Source organism: Zophobas morio, unplaced genomic scaffold (genome assembly GCF_036711695.1).
Source record: "Zophobas morio isolate AGI-343-1 ecotype UQ-CSIRO unplaced genomic scaffold, CSIRO_AGI_Zmor_V1 ptg000024l, whole genome shotgun sequence".
Lineage (NCBI taxonomy): Eukaryota > Metazoa > Arthropoda > Insecta > Coleoptera > Tenebrionidae > Zophobas > Zophobas morio.
This window is the reverse complement of record NW_026972129.1, coordinates 5,829,717-5,848,516: the sequence shown is the minus strand read 5'-3', so window position 1 is coordinate 5,848,516 and position 18,800 is coordinate 5,829,717. Positions and strand designations below refer to the sequence as shown.

The 18,800-nt window shown below is 33.2% G+C and overlaps 1 protein-coding gene across 3 annotated transcripts in view; it reads left to right on the top strand.

Annotated features, from left to right (window-relative positions):
• Positions 1-17,128, top strand: part of LOC135134873 (probable E3 ubiquitin-protein ligase RNF144A) — a 42,832-nt gene extending 25,704 nt beyond the window's left edge. For 2 of the 3 annotated variants that reach the window (XM_064063743.1, XM_064063742.1), the window contains exons 3-7: positions 3,639-3,904; positions 10,178-10,737; positions 15,247-15,409; positions 15,474-15,826; positions 15,880-17,128. In XM_064063743.1, coding sequence (XP_063919813.1) covers positions 3,688-3,904; positions 10,178-10,737; positions 15,247-15,409; positions 15,474-15,826; positions 15,880-16,128 — 1,542 coding nt within the window. In that variant the 5' untranslated portion in view covers positions 3,639-3,687 and the 3' untranslated portion in view covers positions 16,129-17,128. Of the gene's footprint in view, positions 1-3,638; positions 3,905-10,177; positions 10,738-15,246; positions 15,410-15,473; positions 15,827-15,879 lie in introns of those variants that run through there. The other variant, XM_064063744.1, reaches the window with a different exon arrangement.
• The last annotated feature ends 1,672 nt before the right edge of the window (positions 17,129-18,800 follow it).

Below are 18,800 nucleotides of genomic sequence, written 5' to 3'. Positions count from 1 at the left end.
TCAATAAAATAAATTGACTCTTTCATTAATTTTTTTAGTCATCCTATGTAAGTAATTCTAAAAACTATGAGTGCGTTGACAAACCACAAAATTTTGATATGACGTCATCAAGTTTTAGTGAAGGAATAAACGAATAAATTTTTCTTAACGATTTACCATGATTACTATAACATTAAAATATTTACAAGATTTCAGCACATTCGGTTTTGCAGTTTCAAAGTTAAATTACAAAATATTGTAACACAATGTTTTTCTAAAAATTCTGGATGTCTAGCGTGAAAATTTAACACGGTTTCACACATCACAAGTGCAGGGATATCTTGTTTTATAAAATTGAAAAAAACTTATTGTTATATCCCATTGATTAGCCAAATCTTAGTTAACTTTTAACCATCTACATGATATTCCTAATATGTATATGTACATATAAAATTTCACAAATCGGTCGTCTAATAAAAACACAGACGCCAAACAGACAGATAGACGGAAACGGGAGACTACTTTTTTTTTGTGGTATAGAGGTCATGCCACGTCGCGAAAATATGAAAGTAACTATTCCCTTCAGAAAATTTCAGCCAATGGAATTGATCGAATTTTAAATTTTGGCAAATCCATGGCGACTTACACGAACATTTTTGGGAACGGGGAACTTATCGATCGATGAGTTCCTTGCATGACCCAATGATAACCAAGTTCTAACGCAGCAATTTTCCTGCATGAACCAATCAAAAAAATAGATAACCATGTTATTAATGAAAGCAATAATTATTATAAACAGTTCTTAATTCGTTCTTTATTTCGTTTAGCTTATTAACATAGACTTTTGCTAATTGTCGCATTTTACCAATTTCCTTTGAGGAATGAAAATTTGAAGAAGAGGTGAAATTTTCTTCAGAAAATAATCTGCCAAAAGACCCCTCCACCTCGGAGGAAATTGGCGATAATTTTTTCAAATCTTTTTTTTTTAATGAAATTGCTAGCTGTGGTTTTGCTAACATTTAAAAAAATGAACAAATTAAAAGCTTTCCTTCTGCAGAAAAGCCGAGCGCTAATACAGCTGATCCACTGGCTGCATCCAGTGATTTTTGTCTTTTGAAAATTCTAATTGATCCTCAATTAATTCTAAAGTTGACATCACTGGCACTGTTTCGTCTTTTAATATAAATCTTGCATATAAATCCACATCCAACTGCTTGAAGGGTTTCGAATGGGCGCCAACCGTGCTTTCAACTTTCAACTTCAAACTTCAATAGTTACTCTTTAATTCAAGTTTGCTACCATGTTAACCATTAGATTGGTAACTTTTAGTTAAAAATTTATTGATGAAGATAACTTTAACTAACAGTTAGTTATCTCTCACATTTATCCTTGTATTGATAAACCAGACCCTAGTAAGCTAATTCGTTAGTGTTCCTAACGTGACTCGCTTCGATGCCTTTTGTGTTTAGGTAGGTACTACTTTTCTTCTTTCGTACTCACTTGAATTTTTTTTTGAAGACACGTTATATCCCTATTGACTGACTGGGTTGATCAAAATTTGAGAACTTGTCATAGTGTGTGTCACAGCCTTAGACAAATTCTCATTTCATATATTATTGTTGTGGATTCTGCATTGTCAAACAAAGCTAGATCGTTTTACATTTCACACAGATCGTCAGACAAATACAATAGCTAAACAAAAGTTGGAGGACACGAAAAATTGCGAGAAAAATAAAAGCTTGCAGTTGTTTAGATCGATGACAAATTATTTCAAAATTTAAGTGTTCAAATACTACGTAGAAAATTTTACTCGTGCAAAATGATTCGTGTAAATAAAGATATTACAGTTCTTGAACTTTTATTAAACAGATAGTTAGTTACTTTACATACGTAAAATTATTGTAAGTTAATATAGTTTTCAAAAACGCATTTAAAGATATCAGCATATCTTTGCAAAAATATTGATAATGCATCACATAGTTTTGTAAAGTAAAAAATCATTTGAAACATAGGCCTAGCACGCTATTTTACAATTTTTCGAAAATGCTGGATATGTTTCATTGTACTTTAGGGGCGAGGGAAGTTCTGGCGACGCAACCTTCTACCATTTTTTTATAAATTAAAACATCAATTAAATGTTTTCTTTATTCATAGACTAAATTTATCAACTTAGGACCCAAGTTTCAAGTCGCTGCAGTTTCAATTCGCTACATAGCAACACTAATAAGTTTGCTCATGTTAGTATAAGACTAAAGGGGCAATTCTGAATCAAAATTGTTAAATTTAAAGGGTGTTAAATTTCAAATTTCCATAGTAACGAGTTAAATTCGTACATCTGATTGGCTGTTTATTTTTTAACAAGCTTTAAATTTTAACAGGTTTGATTCAGAATTGGGTCTTATGACTCACTAATATTTGCGAATTTATGTTAACGGAACAACTTGATACTGACCCGTTATTTGATATTGAAAATACAGTTTTTTAGTGGACAGCACTAAAATGTTTTAAGTATACGACATATCACTGAATTCTGAAGAAAATACACTTCTCACTGACATTAGATTTACTTTTAAGTTTGTTAATATTCTGTAATTGCTAAATCTGTCAGTTTTTGTTATACAAAATTTTTTTAATGAAGTCTGTTATATGATTGCTTTATTCCATATTTTTTCACCATCCTGTGTTATCCTTTCAGAAAACAATGTTTTAAAAAAATATTACCATACAGCATGGGATCTTGGTATCTTAATTAGGATATATTTTAAAAAGGTGTACTCCTATGTAATCATAATTTTAACCCAGACTTATTAGTGTTTTAAATTATATTTGAACTATCCTCTCGTTTTCATCCGTATAAATTTTAAGTGGAACTTATTAATGACGTTCTTACGATTTTATTGTATGTTAAACAAAACTGGTTTCGGAAGTAGGCTCCTTCCATCCTCACATAATAAAGACAATAAATGTTGCATATCGTTACTTAAAGTGTACATTTTCATAATTACAGCGTATTAGTAAAAGCTACCTTTTTGTTATTTAAAAAATGTAGTGTAAATGGGAGAGAAAATATTTAGTTTTTAATTGTTCCCGGTAACGCGAAATACTTTATGATGGAAACTCGAATCTTGTGATAAATTTTACAGCGTATTGCATCTAGGAGCGCCCACAAACCACAAAACTTAAATGTACATATAATAAAAAATGTCATCTTTGAAAATTGTACCTTTTTTTAGTAAACATATTTTAGGGCAATGCTCGAGGGTGAATTATTTACAGTACATTTATTTACACGCAGTGTGGTAATCATGCGAAATATAAATTTGCCTAACCTTATTATTCAACCGAATCATATTTCTGTAACTGATGTAAAAATTTTAGCGTTATATTTAACAGCATGCTATAAACGTATTTTATTTTAGTAAAAGGATATCGACGCCACCAGTTTATGACTTGATTGGTTCTCTTTTAATTGATATGAGTAATATAACAGCGCACAGATTAGAATCGAACAAACGTATCTGAAGAAATAATTTGTTAAAATCTCATTTTAATAAATAGTACGAATATTTCTGACACTGCGACGTTGCAGTCTTATTTTGAAATTGTACCAAACAATATAATGTAGACGAACGAAGCTGAATCGCGCCTTTATTTTTCAGGGTTTAAAGAAAATCTTTTTGTCTCCACGTAAGCTTACAACACAGCACAATGACGTTGCCCATCCAGCCTCTTTGTGGCGATAATACATCGTTACCATTACGTGGAGGTGTCACTGGAAGACGAAGAGTTTGCCTAAGCGCAGCTTGGGCTGATCCACCTACACGACGAGAAAGACGACGAGCCATTTGCTCTTGGTCCGTCGGTTATGGTACGCTAACAGAACAGGACGAATCGCCAATCAAGCAAGATTTTCTTCATAAAAAAGGTTGGTTTTTTAACGCTAACTAACCGAGTCGACTAGGAGGTACCCAAAATTCGTTCGTTAGTTTATTACGCATCATTTGACATAGTATTTTATTTTATGGTTAAAATTCGATAAACCACGACGGTCACGTGGCACTTCACGATTTTATATGGAAACTTGTGATATCTATGTTGACGTTGACACGTGCGCATCGTTATAATTCATTTCTTACACTAATCATTCAAGCCCGGTGCACCTTAATACATTGTAAGAACTAAGCTGTAAATTGTGTTGCTCTTTTTACGATTTATCGATAATTACTATTTTACAGTTTACAGTACATTACCATTACATTTTGATACTTCGTCTTGCTAATAGACCTTGAATATCATTATTATGTCGACGACACTAATAAGTTTAGGCAATAGTCTGAAAATTAGGACAGAATATCTTCCCATATTAAACATTTTTTTGTGAATACTGTGGCGAGCGAAGGTAAGCGAGACCAATTATTATTCACATATGCAGGAATACAAAAATATGGAAACAAACTGTGAAATAGTTTGTATAGTGCACAAGTCTAGTAGTAGAGATACATCCACAACTACACTTTGAATTTATTTGTTAACACGAATTTCCATTTTTAATGCCTTCCAAACATTCCCACGTAAGTTTGGTCCTTCGAACCGGATGAAGGAATCCACACAAACAGAATAACAAAGAAATGGTCGGATACCAGTCGTTTATTTAGACAAGATTTAAATAAAAATATAATCGTTTAAAGACATACTAGAAACCTTCACTGCGTTAAAAAATGCTAGGAAAATTTAATTGGTCAATTTTAATATAATAAAAAAAATTATATGAACTCTCTGGGAAAACCGAAAAAAAGAATGCGAAACCAATAAATATATTCATCAATTACTTTTGGACAGTGTACGCAGCTACAAAAACTAAATTTCCAAAAGACAAATAAACCCAAAACATGGTTTTGTTTTTTTTGTGAATGAATACAATGTTTTTAAATATTGTGTAATCACTAAAACTAAAAATTTTAAGCAATTCCAGTTTCTAAATTATGAAAGTTGATTTTTCAATTTTAGTTTTTTTTATTCTTTGTTACGGATGGATTGTTAAATCACAGGTTAATAATAATAATAATATTATGTAACGAAAGCAATAGGGAACATATTGGCGGCGGCGCTCGGCGTAATAACGTCCAAGGCGTAAGCCAAGGATATCATGCCGAACAAGGCCGCTAATATGCCATATGACGAGTTTACATACTATTTTATCGTATACGATACCCGTTTCTTTGCAAAAAGTTCGCAGAAATTTTATAAAACATTAGCCTCTCTTAATTAACAGAGCGGTGGGTTCGGTTGTTCATGAAAATTTAGAAGTAAATAAACAACGAAAGAAAAGCCAGAAAGATGGCTGATGCGTCAAATTTCTATTACATTAGGGATCTAGACCGCTAAAATCAAGTCTTAGGGGACTGGGCTGCTAAAGTTCAACTTTTCGGTCCGTCTGTGGTAACATAATTTGACATTTAACGATATTATATGCAATAAATCTATATATCCCTAATGTAATGGAAATTTGACGCATCAGTCACCATTTTTCAGGATTTTCTTTCGTTCTCTTTAAATTTATAAAATAACATATTCCTGCATGTGTAATCTGTGAATCCGTCTTTTTTTTGAGTTTTTACTATAGGCATCCAAAGTTTTGTGAGAAAATAAAAATTTTACAACATTTACAGTTTAACTTTGAAATTGCGAAACCGAATGCTATGAAATTTTGCAAACATTTTAAAGTTATTCAAAATTTGTCTGTTTATGTCCCCACCCAAAAAATGATGACGTCATTTTACAAAGTCAAATTTATGAATGTTTACGCTTGACATCTAATTTTTTGAAAAAAAAAATTGAATGTGTTTAATTAATTAGTCCTCTGTTCTGCGTTAAGGAGACAAAATGAATCAAATTTCATTTTCTTTTGACACAAATGCCTCGGCTGAACGTGTTGATGTCGAATTTTTTCGAAGTACCGCGTGATCACAAATGATTATTGAGTCTAGTGGCAATCGTGGATTTTTAATTGAAATTGGTATCATAATGTCTATAATTTCCGGTTGTCAGCTGTCAACATTGACAGATTGCTGACATTTTTAAATTTGCAAACTGTATCCAAAACATAATCTAAATTTATCACATGTCACAATTGACATATTTGCACAGAATTACTTCTGTTGTACCAACATAAACGTAATAAAAGTTAACATTTTTATTTAAAAAGTACAGTAATTATTAGCTGCTAGATTTGAAGTTTCACGTTTCAAATTTCAAAACTCAGTGGCGTCTTTTTTCGATGTTTTTTGTTTTTTTCTTTTTTTTTTTTTTTTGATAAAAAATATTAGTTCTCAGATTTGAAGTTTCGAATTTTAGATTTGTTCATTTCTGGAATTTGTTCGCAAAGGTGCGAGTAGCAATAAGGTATAGCATCGACCAAGGCGATTCGTACAAACGTTAAAACCGTTCGCAACTTTGCAAGGTAACTTTCGTATCGCAACTGATTCAGGTGAGTTCGCCAATTAACCCCCAGTTCTCTTGTCACGCCACTGAATTCATTGCCACATAACCTTAAATAAATCTGTCATAAGGTTGACAAACTTCACGGCAAAAACGGAAGGTACCAACTCTCTCAATCAATTTTGATGACTCGGTACTGCGAACAGGCTCAGTCATTTCTGATCACGCGGTATAAACATAAACAGTTGAAGTTATGCATGTACTGAGAAATTGAGAATACATTTTTCCCGTTGATTATATTATTATCTGTTTTAAATGTATTTCATAATAAGCAATTTCAATTATTTTACAATTTCAGAAGATGCTTTTCCAATTTTATTTATTCCGATGACTTGACGAGTACACGTTTCCCTTTGGTAATTAATGAATGAATAACTTTATTTCTGAATCGTTTTAAGAACGAAGTGACGCATATTTTCTATGTAATTCACATGTTCAGTTACTGTACATTTTCTTGCAATTTCGTTTTTGGTGTTGTGGAAATACTTTTCCTGTCGTTTAGTTTTTAGATAGTAAAATTCAACTCTCAGAGCACCAACAATTTCAACTATTAAAATAACCTACGTGTAAAATAAACATCAAATATATTTAAGTACTCATACATTAAAATCTTTGTTCAATTAGTAAACATTTTTCGTCAGACGGTTCTTTTATAAGTTTGAAGATTTGTTTTTTCTCCTAAACACGTAATTTTTTTTAAGTAGATAAACCCTTCGTTTTTTCGTTTTAAATAAGCACATACTTGATGATATTCAGCAATATTTACATTTTGCTTAAGGCTTCTACATCACCACTCGACAGTGATTTAAAATTCATCCACAATTCAGACAAGGATCTTAGTATTCCATTTTCAGAAAAGGAATTAATATTCTTATTTCGGCATTCCATTTCTGGTATTATCTGTTCAAAAATTAAAAGACCATTCAATCGACAACATTGTCGAGCGAGATTTTTGGTGCATTTTTATAGACATCCATTGATTTTGTAGCAGCTTGCTTCATTTGCTACCGCTGTAATTTCTGGCGGAGTAGGCAGCAAATATAGGTCCTAATTTGATATATTAATTAACGTAAAAAAACCCAAAAAGCCATAAGTTGAACTGAAATTTGACAGTTGTTGACGGCATCTAATAATTCAATTTTGGTCACAACATATTAATAACGACCGAGAAGTGTATGTTTTTATGGCGGTAGTCCCTGAAATAAATTCCATAAGAATTACATTGCATTTCAAGTACCGGTATTAAATATTGACTCTGCAATCGGTGTGTGAAGGTGTTGTTTCATGAACGGGAGTAGAAAAGTTTTTTTTATATATATTCTACAGTGTGTTTAGAAAAATCTCAAAAGGTTTATGCGATCGTGTTGTGTATATAACAGTTTAGTTGTAAGTTTTTAGGAAAAATAGGGCTCAAATTTTTTCGTAAAGTTCCAGAATATTTTATAATTTTTTTGTAAATGGTACCGTATAAGCGTTCCTAATTTCAACAGTTTATCTTTATGAACAAACAAGTGTAGGAATCAAAATCTTGTATGAAATTTCCTGTATATTTTCTTATACTTATATGTACTGTTTAATAACTATTCTTTTACCTTTAAAAAAGTATTAAAACATAAAAGGTAACTTAACCTTAACTGAAATACTGCAGCATTGCTGCGTTGTCCTGATACGATGTTATGTCGCGTGATGTTAGTTGCTCTTTAAAATATGAATAGAATTTAGATAAACTGGTCGAACAGCTAATAATGTCGATCGGTACTGACCAAAATAGACGAAGGTAGGGAACTTATGTAAAGGAGAAACAGCAATTTTTGATAGAAATTACTTTGTTACCTTGGGGGCACCTCTTCTTGCTCCGATCTTGGCCATCAATTCCTCTGAAAGTGAAGTGGGTTTGTCTAAAGAAGTACTAATAGACACTACATAGTGGGCAGGATAATAACCTTCCGTAGAAAAAAAAAATGTCCGTTTTTTTTTTATTATTATTTATTAGAAAATCTTCCAAATATTATTTAACTTTAATAATTTAACGTTACCCTTGTCTTAAGGAAATGATACGAATGTGAACTACTCTATAAAAATTACAGACCTTACATGAAAAAATTATTACAAATAAATGAGTTCACCTTAAACGTAGTTTTTTGAGGTACGATATGATTAGCAGTAATATAATAATTTCATTGAAAAGATAAGATATTAAAAAGCTTTATAGGTAGATAATATACTATTTTGTCTCCTTTTGCTTTTATCTAAGCAATAATAAGGTGTAATAAATTTACACATACTGCGCGTGAACTATTCGGTATAATTAGGTAGATAAAAAGTCAAGACATCAGTAACGTCTTAAACATTTTATAATGTGGCATGCTTTTTGAGCATCTATGTATATTTGTAAAAATACAAGTGACTCGTTTTTGAATTTTAATTATTCATAAAAAAATACTACAGCCACGTCAATGAAAAGCACAAGTGATTTGTTTCTGAGTTTGTAAGCAATTAAGACATATTTCCGTGTAATGTCGGCGGCATAGTCTTTGTTATTGATGGAAACAATAAAGAAAACTGGTGCAAGAATTTACTCTTACGGAACGCCTGGCTTCAATGTGATATTATTACTTTATGATAAGGCATGGCTTGAAATCGGTCACTAAATAAATATAGCGAATAGTTTAAACGTTTTAAAAATAGTTACTTGTATTACAAGGTTAGAAACTAGACTACGCAAATACAAGTGAATTTGTCGGGACGAGCCGATAGGCGAGGCCTGCAAGTAACGGTATTCGCAAAACCATATTCTGGCCGAGTGATAGACAAGATTTTTGTGTAGATTTTTATATAAATAAAATTATTATTAATTGGATTGCTTTTAACGGAATATATTTATGGAAATTAAAATATATGTACAACCCTCCATAGCCGAAAGTTCATAGGATCGATTCGACGACCGAGAACCGCTTGGTGCTGAACTTTTTTTTTTCGCCTTGACAGAAGTCTAAGGTGTCCAGTGACATAATAACAAGCGATAATACTAACTGATGTCTATAATCATAACAAAATCCCTAAATTTTTGCCGAATTAATGCAACAATCTTTGTTTTCTGGCCGCTAGACACTTATCAAAAACTAGTGATGTGAGCCGGAGGTGCGAAAACCATTTTCTAGATAACGTTGTCCTGCCGATTGGTTGTAAAAAAAGCAAAACGTCGAAATATCCACATTATCAACGTGAATTTTGTAAACTCGCTTATCACCCCCATATTTTGTGCACCCCTGTGTCCATCTTGAGTACCAATCTAAATTTGCAAAAGTTCCTGTGGATGGTATATTAATCAGATTACACGTTCTCATTATTGCATATTCGGAATTTGCGATACCTGTGTAGTGTGTAGCAATTGAATAATGAAATAGCGACCACAGTGCGACAGTTCCACCTTTCAATGTTTGCAATAGATGAGTAATGCTATATAATTATTACTTGTGCCTGTTTTACTGTGTTAATCTAGTAATCGTGTCTCTTTTTTTTTAAAGGAACTACTTTAACGATGCAAAAATTATACTAGTTCCAATAGTTAAGAACATTTATTTAACGGTGGGGGATAATCGCTTTGATACTACTAATACATAGCTGAAATTTTGATATTTGAATTCCAACCATGAGATACAAAAAGATCTCTGCTTTACAAAATGAATTTTCATTACAGGAAAAGTGGCTGACAACGCCACTTTACTGGAACCGCGGGGCCGCCGTCTAGTCAACTCCATCGCCAGCACTCATGCATCTCCTTCGGCGTCTCGCCGGTCCCGCAGCAAAGTGGATCTCCTGGCTATGCCTGGCCTTAAGACCCTTGTAAATCGTCGCCGAAATAGCGGATCAGAAACCCAAGCGCCGTTGGTAAAGCAAAATGGCAGCTCAGCTAGTCTTATCAAACCGGCTGCCAGCATGGCAAGTTTACGGAAGTACGAACCCGTACTTGCACTTACTGGAGTTCTTCGATCATCGTCTTCTTCAAGCAGCGTCGAACCTCTACAACCAGTCAACAGACTAAGGATACCTCCGCAAGACTCAACGTCACGGTTTTGTTCGCGGTGTTCCAGTATACTCACACTAGCTTCCACTTCGCGGTACTCGTTGAATTCGTCCACAGGGGGATTTGTACCCATTCTAAAGGAAACGCTACTACTTTGTAAACTTTGTCTTGTGGAAGTGCCTTCGAAAGATGCGTGCTGTATTGAAGACTGTAAATGTTCCTTTTGTGCAGGGGTGAGCATTTTTTAATGTATCTACTTGTTCTCTAAGTTAAGGTAGGTGAAATATTAACGCCTAACACAACACCATTTATAACTTTCTTACTTTTGGACTCACACAAAGTGAGAGATTCACAATATTTGATATGACATGGAACTGTTATACATTCTTAGTACGTGATAGATAAGTTCACTGTTTTGCATATCAAAATAATTGTATTTATCAAACACGAAATTGCGACAGCAAAATATGCAGCAATATAAAGTGTCGACCGAGAAGACATTCTAATGCACAAAACATGAATGATGATACCTGGGATGCTAATTTTTTTAAGGTTTGGGCTTGTAGTAAATGCACCGTAAAAACTACGACTACGCGCAGAGTCAGTTTTCGTTGCTCTCAAATGTAATGTAAATGCTTAACATAAGCATTTGAGCATGTTTTGTTCAGATGCGTTGCACTAAAACGCGACACTACAGAAATCACTGCATTTTACATCTGATCGTTCACCGAGAATGATAAAAACTCAAATCGAAATATCAAAAAGTAGGTAACTGCGTAAGAATTGAGTTGGCAGTGATGCTAAGTATGGTATATAGCTAAACTCCAGCTGCAGTTTAGAGCATAACCAGTAGGTAGCCACACTAAATAGAACGGTATTAATTATTTGAAACTGGGTACAAAAATAATCCCAGCAATTTTACTGCCTATTTTTTAATTTGATCAAATATGATAGGTATATAGGCAATTAAATTACAAAACTAGTTATTAACAGATTTATAGCTATGAAATTTTAAATCTAAATTGTCCACACAACCTACTCTGTATGACACAGTGGCAGTTTTTTTTTAACTATGTTCCATCATCATTCTTTTTAAATTTTGGTGAAATTTTTCATCACGTATTTTTAACATTTAATATCTCAATTATTTATCGAAATTTTGGAATGCGGTTTTCACCACTGTTTTCAGTTTACAAAGTGGTATACGTTACATGGAAAAACTGCCGATTTTTTTGTTGAAAATGAAGTACAGCACAAGCACCTTTTTCGGCGCAAGCTTCTTTTTGGTGTATCTCATTTCCAACAAAAAAAAAAAAACGACAATGTTTCCGGGGTAATGTATAGAGTTCTGTAAATAACAGACATTTTTAAAGATACGTGATGAAAAATTTCACCAGAATGCTAATAAGAAGATGACGATAAATTGTTAAAAAAAACTGCTCTTGCGTTATATCTATCGCACAAGGTGTAGATTGAGTATATTTAAAATTTCACAACAGTAGGTCTGTAATATCGGAGATATTACGTCCTGAAAATATATTAAAAATCCCATGAGCCGAAGGTATCATTTTCTCAGAACCTGGATTTGTTGGATGAAGGAAGTTCTGTCTAATAACATAATTTTTCTATTCACGTATTTAACGGGGGTTAAGTAACGCTACCCGTAGTCAAGATCGGCAAGGATCTATATACAACCACTCATTCTAATCTGATTAGAACCCAAGAAGCCTTCTATTCATATAAAAAAATTGGGCAACTTTTGCACTGTTGTCATTTTAGTCATAAAGGCCCTTGTTGCACAGTTGAGTATCAAAAAACATGCAGAGCAGTGCTGGACGTTGTACGTTTCTGAGTAATCAACTTAGTAATATCTCCGATTATTCATTTAAAAAATATATATAAACATTTTCATGTGCCACTTTAGACTTTGTACAATTTTGTCTATAAATATCAACAATAATATAGTTAAAAATGCATATTTGCAAATTATAAAATAGGAAAGAAATGTTGGTCCAAAAAAAAATTGGTCATTAGTTCCTTAAATAAGTAAAACTGTTCGGAATTGGTTTCTTTAAAATTTCCGGTGTTCTCGTACATGATTAGACTTCTATTTTATCGCTGCAAGTAATGTGAATGATTGCCGATGCTGAAAATATTGTCGTTTATTAAAACTGGTAGCTAAAATTAATGTAAGTGACTAAACATACCGATATATGCAAAAATTACCCACAAAACCTCTTTGTAAGAGTTTGTAAAGTTTTATTCTATTCATGTTTTTTAGAGAAATAAGCTTTCTTATTATTTTGATTTTTACTGCCCTAGCGCAAGTGAAGGAAGTAAAAAGGAAAGAATAGAATAAACATTTTGTAGAATTCTCGGGCTTTTTAAATATTTTAATCATTGTAATTTCATTAATGTTTTTTAATGTCCATGTTACTAGCTTGTAAAAACCTGAAGATGACGTTAATATATAATAAAGTCGAAACATCAATCAAACCAAATAGAATAAAGTTTTGTCGATGTTTCATGACTCCAGAGTACGAAAAAAATAGGTCTCCCATTTCCTTATGTCTGTCTGTCTGTCTGTCTGTCGGCTGTCTGTTATCTGTCTGTCTCTGTCGTCTGCCTTTGTCAATTTCTGTTGGCCAGGTTATCTCCGAAACTACTGGACCATTGCTGCCAAAATCTATATGAATGTTAGCAATATCGTGGTAAAAGGCTAACCAAAATTTGTCTAATCACGCCCACCAACACCCTGATGACGTCACCTTAAAATTATCTACAGCATTTTATAGTTTTTCGAAAAAGTGAGATTTGTTGGAGTGTACTTTAGGAGTGAGGGAAGTTCTGTCGAAATAAACTTGAACCAATTTTTGTAGAAGCGTTTTAGAATAGTACCCCGATTCTTTTTTCAAACCCAAATTGTCCTTTCTGGAAAGTCAAAATGTTTACTTATCCAACTGTTTTCATGGCGGTGAAAATGTTATAGCTGTTAACATTACAAATATCTTATGTTGACCGTCGATTCTTTTTTTTTTCTTGTGGATGCTGCGTGTGGTGAAATCAATCGGCTTATCGTCACTTGTTTCGAAAGGCCACAGATTTTATGCTACAACTTGCTGTTTCCCCCAAACTGTTATAAAAGTTAACATTTTACAAAAAGCAGTAATTACAGTGATTGTTTATACTGCTTTGAAATTTTCTACAAAACGAGCAATCTCCAAATCGCACTTCCAGAGCAGATTTCTGGATTTATCCAAAGTGTTTGTGAAGTGAATAATATAGAAATTAAGATAATTTTTATCTAGTGTCTGTACATAGTTAAATTAATATAATATTGTAGTGATTGTGCTAACAGTCTGATACGAAAATTAAGAAGGCGACATCCCCTGTGCCTCGGAGGTTATGGATTATGTTTCGGATCAATACAAAGAGTACAAGGATCTGTATAGTAAAGTCCAAAGAACCTGGTAAATAACCGATGAGAAGATGATATATTTAAAATTAAGCTTACGATAAAACATTGATAACTATTTTAAGTACTAGATACAAAATAAAAATATTTTTTCTTGGCAGCGACAAATTGTTCCGCTTCCTACTGTGTTCATTTCAAACATTCACCAAATTTTTCACACAACACATATAGGTTCTAATGTTAAATTTAGGAACCTTTTGATTATATTATAATGGCTGCAGCCAATTTTTTTTAATTTTCCGTAGAACAAAAAATAAATCAACCAGCTTCGAGATTCTTGTAAAACAAGATAGAATAAAGCATATTCTAATTTTTCACGACTTTAGTTTTGTAATATTTATCCGCAAAATGCTAAAGTTTACAGTTTTAATCATTAGATCTCACGTGTAAAGTGATGAAAGGCATTAAATTAAATAAGTACAGTATTATTTTTCTTAATCTATTTCCCGCAAAAATAAACAGAACTCTATGAAAATAAACATAGTTTCAAAATGGCGGTGAACCTCCCTTTTAAAACGACCGTTAAGATTCGGTCGTTTCCAAGTCAATTTCACGAAAAAAAAAATAGGTTTTTTTTACGTAAAGTTGACTTTGCGCATAACACAATGCTCAAAACTCCAATCTAATGGAAACAGAATTTCTTTAGTGGGACACTAGATCTAACGATATTAATTAATATAAAAAGGTGAAGCTGTAAAGATTATAAAGAAAGTATATAAAAAGATCACATCTAAAAGTAGCAACCAGGTACAATGAAACATATCTTCTTAGAATAAATTTATTACAATAAAGAAAAATATTTAGCTTGTAGTGTGCTTTGTGTTGTTAAAAGTATCAGGTAAAAATATCAAATCTGAAGCCAAATCTATTAGCCTTCAATCTTTGAACAATTACAAATGATTCAAGGGACGCCTCCGTAAAGCACCCTATTATTAGTGCTGAAGAACTGTATTGCTGCTATATAAACCTTAGAAGATATGTTTTACTATACTTATTTGATTTTATTACAAATCCTTGTAAACATTTATGGAACAAAATTCTTTCAGTGGGTAAACTTATAAGTCTTCTTATCAAAATGCAACTAACTCTAAGTTACAAATTTTGGAACAGTAGACTTAAAAATGAAATAAAATTGTATAATTTTTATAATAAATTTAAGAAACTAAAGCACTGTAAAAATATTTGCGGTTTACATAAAATACTTATGTAATTGTTGTACCTTTAAAAACAAGATATTAATTTTGATCATTTCGACAATGTGTTCCAGTGCATGCGTGTCTACGTCGAATTCGAAATAGCGCAAGGAGCTTACGACATTTCATGTCCTGACGCCCAGTGTCCATCTAAGGGAGTCTTGCATGAAGAAGAGATAAAAAGACTGGCTGGAGATGATTTATTTGAGAAACATAAAAAGTACAGATTAAATAGAGGTAATATAGTACTTATTATAACCATCTTGTTATATTTATACTGTCCTATATTTTATTTTTTTAGAAATAGAATTAGATAAAAGTCGCACATGGTGTCCACGGGCCGGTTGTGAAACGGTGTGTAATTTATGTCCAACGCAACAGTGTCAACCTCACAGTGTCCATTGTCCAAATTGTACAACAGACTTTTGTAGTAATTGTAAATTAGAATGGCATGAAGGTCTAACATGTGAAGAAAACAACAAGAAATTGGCAAAAGAAGGCAAAGTTGAGGAACCTGGCATACCTTTCAATTCAGATCTCATTAAATGCTGCCCCATGTGTAATGTTCCTATTGAAAAAGACGAAGGCTGTGCGCAAATGATGTGTAAAAGATGTAAACACGTTTTTTGTTGGTATTGTCTAGCCAGTCTTGATGTAACCTTATTCCAGATGATAACAGAAAAATGTGCTAATTTTTTTAATTTTAGGACGATTTTTTACTTCGGCATTATGATAAGGGACCTTGTAAAAATAAATTAGGCCATTCTAGAGCTTCTGTAATTTGGCATAGAACGCAGGTTATTGGAATATTTGCCGGATTTGGAATCCTACTTCTTGTCGCTTCTCCGCTGCTTCTACTAGCTGCACCATGTATAGTATGTTGTAAGTGCCGAGTGTGCAATGCAGGGACCACTAAATTAGACAACGAAGAAGACGTTCCTGTTGAAGAACCTTGATGTGTTTTACAGTGAAATTAATTATACGTTCTTAATTGCGGTCGTGAAGATAGTTTTTTAATTTTACCTGAATATTTGAGAAACGTTGAAGAAAAACGAGTTTAGTTTGCACAATAAAAGTACGAAAAAGTTAATTAACTAATTATAAAGGTTATTAGTTCATTTCTTTAAGGTTTCTCACGTCACAAAAATCATGTCTAGTCTGGCATTCATTGCATACGGTATTCGTTCAACCATCACTGATTTGTTAATGTATGTTGGAGTTTAAACATGGACGGAATCTGTGATAGAACTGTGATTATGAATAACCGTCTGTGTCTTGAACTTAGTTACATCATTTATTTGCTGTTTCAATTTGAAATTTTATATTTTAATGATTAGCTGTTGATTAGAATGCTGTGATATGGGAGGAGTAGTACGTATGAAGTATTACTAATAATAACAATTAGGGAGATTTAAAGTGCGAACGTTAGGATAAATAATTTTATTTCATGTTTTATAATTTAACAATGTTATTATTATGTTACTTTGTGTACAGAACATTCTGTTTTATGAATAATGTATTTTTGTTTACTTGCAGTATTCTACTACACAGCAAATTAGACAAAGTGATTTTAAGGCCTTATTATCTGTACAGTTTCATTGTTTATTGGTTGTTGCATCTTTTGTTTTGTTTATTTTTTCAATCGTATGTTTAAGACTTATTTCACTAGAACACAGCTGCTTCATATTACACAATTACCTTTCTCTATGAAGACAATTGTGCATATAAAATAATGTAGCTACTCATTTAAGTACCTAGTTATGTACCTATTATATAATATCCTAGAGTTAAATTTAATAATTTAACATCCTGCATAAATTTTATTCGTTTGATTTTGTTTATATTTCTCTTCACAAAATTCCACTGTTCACATTTACTGACTTACGCTGTACCTACATGTACATAATGTTAAAACATCATAGATTTAATTAGGTACCATGTACTTATTATTAATAAAAAAATATACACTATTCATACTAAATAACTTTTTTTATATTTTACGAATCACATTAACGGCGTAACATCTACTACTTTTACGAAAAACACTAAATACCATGAACTAAACAAAAATAACCATTACCTATGAAAATTGTGAATATAATGCTTGATAGGAATCTTCTGAAAAATGATCCAAAACGTTCAAACAACACGATGGACAAGAGAGATTAAAAAAAAAAGATTTATTAGGGAGTTGTCGCCAATCATGGGCGAATCAACGGTAGAAATCTGCATTGGTCGTCTGAGAATAAGATAAGACATCGGACTCTCGTGGTTAGCATCGAAGATGACTTTATCTAGAAACGGATTTGATTAGCCGCCATAGATGGCCAGTAAAAGTCCAACCCGGATTTACCCTCGGCATTATTCAACCACCTCACACCCACAAGGAAAATCTCATGATTGTGAGTGCTTCAATTAATACCGATCATGACATATCTGTAGGCGCCGCAAATGTTTTTCCCTCTAGGAGCACTAACATAGTGCGACATCGGACAAACACTTGAGACTCTCAACCGAGTCCTCAAGGTCCGCGAAGACTACTTTTGGCAAAACAAGAGGAAGCCAAGGAACTGGTACGAACAATGTTGGATAAAGGTGTTATGGAGGAATCAAATAGATCTTGGTCTTCGCCTGTAGTGCTAGTCACCAAAAAGATGGGTCCACGCAATTCGGCGTAGACTACAGGAAACAAAACTATGTAACCAAGAAAGACCCGCTTCCACGATTTAATGACAAACAACATTATCCATATCTGTTCTCTGTTTCTCCACGTTAGACCTCAAAAGCGGCTATTGACAAGTTGGTATTCATCAAGAAGATAGACGACTTTTTCCACCGGCAGTGGCTTGTATCAATTTACCTTAATGCCTTTTAGACTGTGTAACGCTGATGGAGACGGTATTGCAAAGGCTAACATAGAAGACATGGTGTGTTGGGGTTACCTTGCAGCTATTGAGTAGGTAATGGCATGTTGTGCTGAGTCGGAACTTGCAGCACAGTAGACAATCTAGGGCATAGGCAGATAGACACATTTTTTTTTAATGTCATGAACGAAACCATCGTTAAAGACTCCTAGTCAAAGACGCAAGGTAGAAGAAGCGCAGTACCGAAATTTTTTTCCCAAGTGCCGAAGCACGGAAGCGTTGGAGACAGTTGAGGAAAACCCAGTCCAAGTAAACATAGTTAACCCAAAGCGTGTGTCAGATTCGACATTACAGTAATTATCAGAAATTTTCAACACGAGAAAGCAAACAGAAAAAACACGAGCAAGGCACGAAGGAAGAAGAAGACAAGAAGGAAGTGGTGCAGAGGGCGAAAAGGACAAGGAAGAAAGTAGGCCAGAGAGCGAGGTCGACAAGGAAGAAAACGACACAGCGACCGGAGAAGACAGGATGTCAAACGTAATTCTTCACGAGGGTTTGGAAAAACCAAAAATTCCAACCTTGCCGAAATTTTTATTACTACAGAAGGCGTTTCAACGGCTTTGCTGTTATTGCTGCTCCTCTGCACAGGCTGACAGACTTGAAATCTCAATTTTGTTGCTGAATATAAGGCAGCCTTCAAAAGACTGAAGAATGCACTTTGCTCTAGTCCTATTTCGTCTTATTCTCAAGCATGGAGGATGTTC